This window comes from Orussus abietinus, unplaced genomic scaffold (genome assembly GCF_000612105.2).
Source record: "Orussus abietinus isolate OABI.00-Male unplaced genomic scaffold, Oabi_2.0 scaffold40, whole genome shotgun sequence".
Taxonomy (NCBI): domain Eukaryota; kingdom Metazoa; phylum Arthropoda; class Insecta; order Hymenoptera; family Orussidae; genus Orussus; species Orussus abietinus.
The window spans coordinates 303818-306456 of NW_019394244.1; the positions used below are offsets into that span (position 1 = coordinate 303818).

The following is a 2639-nucleotide window of genomic DNA, read 5'->3' on the forward strand; positions in this document are numbered from 1 at the left end:
CATGGGGGCAAGAACTAATGTCGTAGTGCTGCGCATGCGTCAAAACAATGCTTCTAATACCAACTAATACTAACTGACTAGCCAACCAGCCTGCAGAGTTCTTAAGAATGCCGCTAGATGGCAGCTCTAAAATTCAGTTATATATATAAAACCGCGTGGCGATAGTGCTTTCAATGTGGCCTGGTCGTTCGTGGAGAGAGGTTAGGAGCGGTGAAGCAGGTGAGGACAAGTCAAGACAAGTTGAGGCAAGTTGAAGACGGTGATTGTCCTACTACGTCGAAATCCCGGTGCCGAAGTCGATTTTAACGAGAGGGCGAGAAGAATAGTGAAACGGAATTGAAATGGCAAGTACCATAGGAGGTAAGGCAACGTGATACTAGCATTTACGATTGAAAGTGTGGTACTCTGTATATGATATTTTTCTTCGAAACATTTGTACAGAATAATAAAGTTGATTGGAATGAAGGCGAAATAAATTTTCCTACCCCTTTGACTTGAATGTTCACTGTAATATGCTGTGTATTATTTTAAGCCATTTAATGGGTGTGAAGACGTTCGATAATCTTTGTGTTCGGTCCTTTTCAGGGTGGTTGTCATGTAATACTTACAATTTATGCAAGAATTATGGAATATGTTCCTTATTGCACGTCAGAAATTACGCAGCGAGAAAGGGTACGAGGGAAAAGGCCAGAAGGGCCAAAGCGAAACGGGTGGTGAAAGAAGTCGAAGTCATACCGATTACACAGCGAGGCAAAAAACCGTGAGTATGTTACTTTGTTTTATTTATTTCATTCTATTTGATGATAAATTGTATGTTTTTCATATTTAAGGGATAAAAGGGCCTTGATGAAGGAGCTTGAGAAACTCCAAATACGAGACGTCGGAAAACCAAAGGCGGTGGATAATGTTTATCCGATGAGATACTTTTCATGGAAAAGTTATTCTTTCGCCGAGGCTGTACAATGCCATCGAGAAACTCATCATCCGACTGTAATGAACATACCCAATGAGTATGTTACTGCGGTAATCGAGCTGGATATGCATGTAAGTATGATTTATGTTGTCGAGCGTAATATCAATTTTAGGTTAGATATTTTATATGATGATTTAATGCTTGTAAAGCTGTATTAAGTTGACCGGAATGGTGTCAAATGAAATTCAATTTCTCTCGTAACTTTCGCAGGGAGTAAAGAAGACAAAATTAGCAGATGAATTCAGTCGGATTGCCGAAATCCCTCATAAGTTTGAAAGGACGCAGAAACCGACTCTCATGGCTTTCTGCAAATGTCCAGAAACAAAAGCAGAAGCGGAAGCTGCAGGTGCAACACTGGTAGGCGGTATCGATATAATAAAACAAATTCAGGTACGTAAAGGCATTTAACATGAAATGACGTAAGCCTAAACTACATTGAATTGTATTATTTACTATTTTGTGTATTATTTACTATTTTTCAGAAAGGAGAAGTATCCTTATCTGACTTCGATCATGTAGTTGCGTACCCTGATATTTTGCCTGAATTGGTAGCAATCAAAGGTCTTCTGAAAAAGAAATTCCCTGCGAATTCAAAAGGTTAGTTCGACTCTTCGTAATACTACGAAATCACTTTATAAGTGTTAACGAGTGCAATTTGAGAATCCTCATGTTCACATGTTTATAGGTACTTTGAGTAACGACATGAAATCTATGATTTATAAATTTCTGCACGGAATTCCTTATTCAGCCAAAAAGAACGCCTTCTACCCAGAGTACGGTCGTGTAGACGTTGCTTTTGGAAAGGTAGGAACGCAATAAACTAAATTAGCCCATGATGTTACTAATATTATTCTAAACACATATAAATGTATACATTATCGATTAATTTTAGCTCGAGATGGAAACGAGTGACTTGGAAGAAAATTTTGCCGCTGTATTAAAGGATATCAATTCAGCACGACCAAAACGCGAAGGACCTTTCATAACAAGGTACTTTCTCATGCGTTGTTAATATTCCGAGTTCATAAAATCAATCCAAATGTCAACAATTAATTTAATATATATTTCGTTTATATTTTTTAGGACGCGAATCGGGACTCTGTCAGCGTCAGAATCCTTCAAAGTAGAATTTGCTCCATACATCGCTACAAAGAACGAGGCCCCTAAAAAGGATGAAGAGGAAGAAGAGGAAGAAGAGGAAGACACGTCCGCAGCAGTTAGATCCAACATTTAAGGAACAATGTCAGTGAGAAGAGAATACGTAATATCTCTAAGACTATTTTGTACATAATGTTTAGAAAATGATAATGCAATATCCAGTCCATCATTGCGTATAGGTTATATTAAAAAGAGACCTAACGGTTGGGTCGATCATAAATAACGAAATCGGGTGAGGAAAGGAGAAAGAAAAAAAAAACACGAAGTATCTACGTTTATTTCGTGTATAATGTTTAGAAAATGATAATACAATGATCATCGCATATACATTATATTAAAAAGACACCTAACCGTTGGGTCGATTGCAAATCGTGAAATCAGGATAATCTGTGAAAAAAGAAAGGACATTCAATATCCCTGATTATTTCGTATATAATGTTTAAAAAATGATAACAGAATATCTGCTCGATGCATCGTCGATCATCGCGTATAGGTTACATTAAAAAGG

At 37.4% G+C, this 2639-nt stretch overlaps 1 protein-coding gene across 1 annotated transcript; it reads left to right on the forward strand.

Moving 5' to 3' along the window:
• Window positions 1-177: 177 nt before the first annotated feature.
• Window positions 178-2456, forward strand: LOC105704356 (50S ribosomal protein L1). Its single transcript, XM_012433499.2, has 8 exons — window positions 178-360; window positions 586-760; window positions 831-1044; window positions 1184-1363; window positions 1456-1570; window positions 1659-1777; window positions 1866-1963; window positions 2057-2456. The coding sequence occupies exons 1-8, from the start codon at window positions 342-344 to the stop codon at window positions 2205-2207; spliced, it is 1071 nt and encodes a 356-aa protein (XP_012288922.1). The 5' UTR covers window positions 178-341; the 3' UTR covers window positions 2208-2456.
• The last annotated feature ends 183 nt before the right edge of the window (window positions 2457-2639 follow it).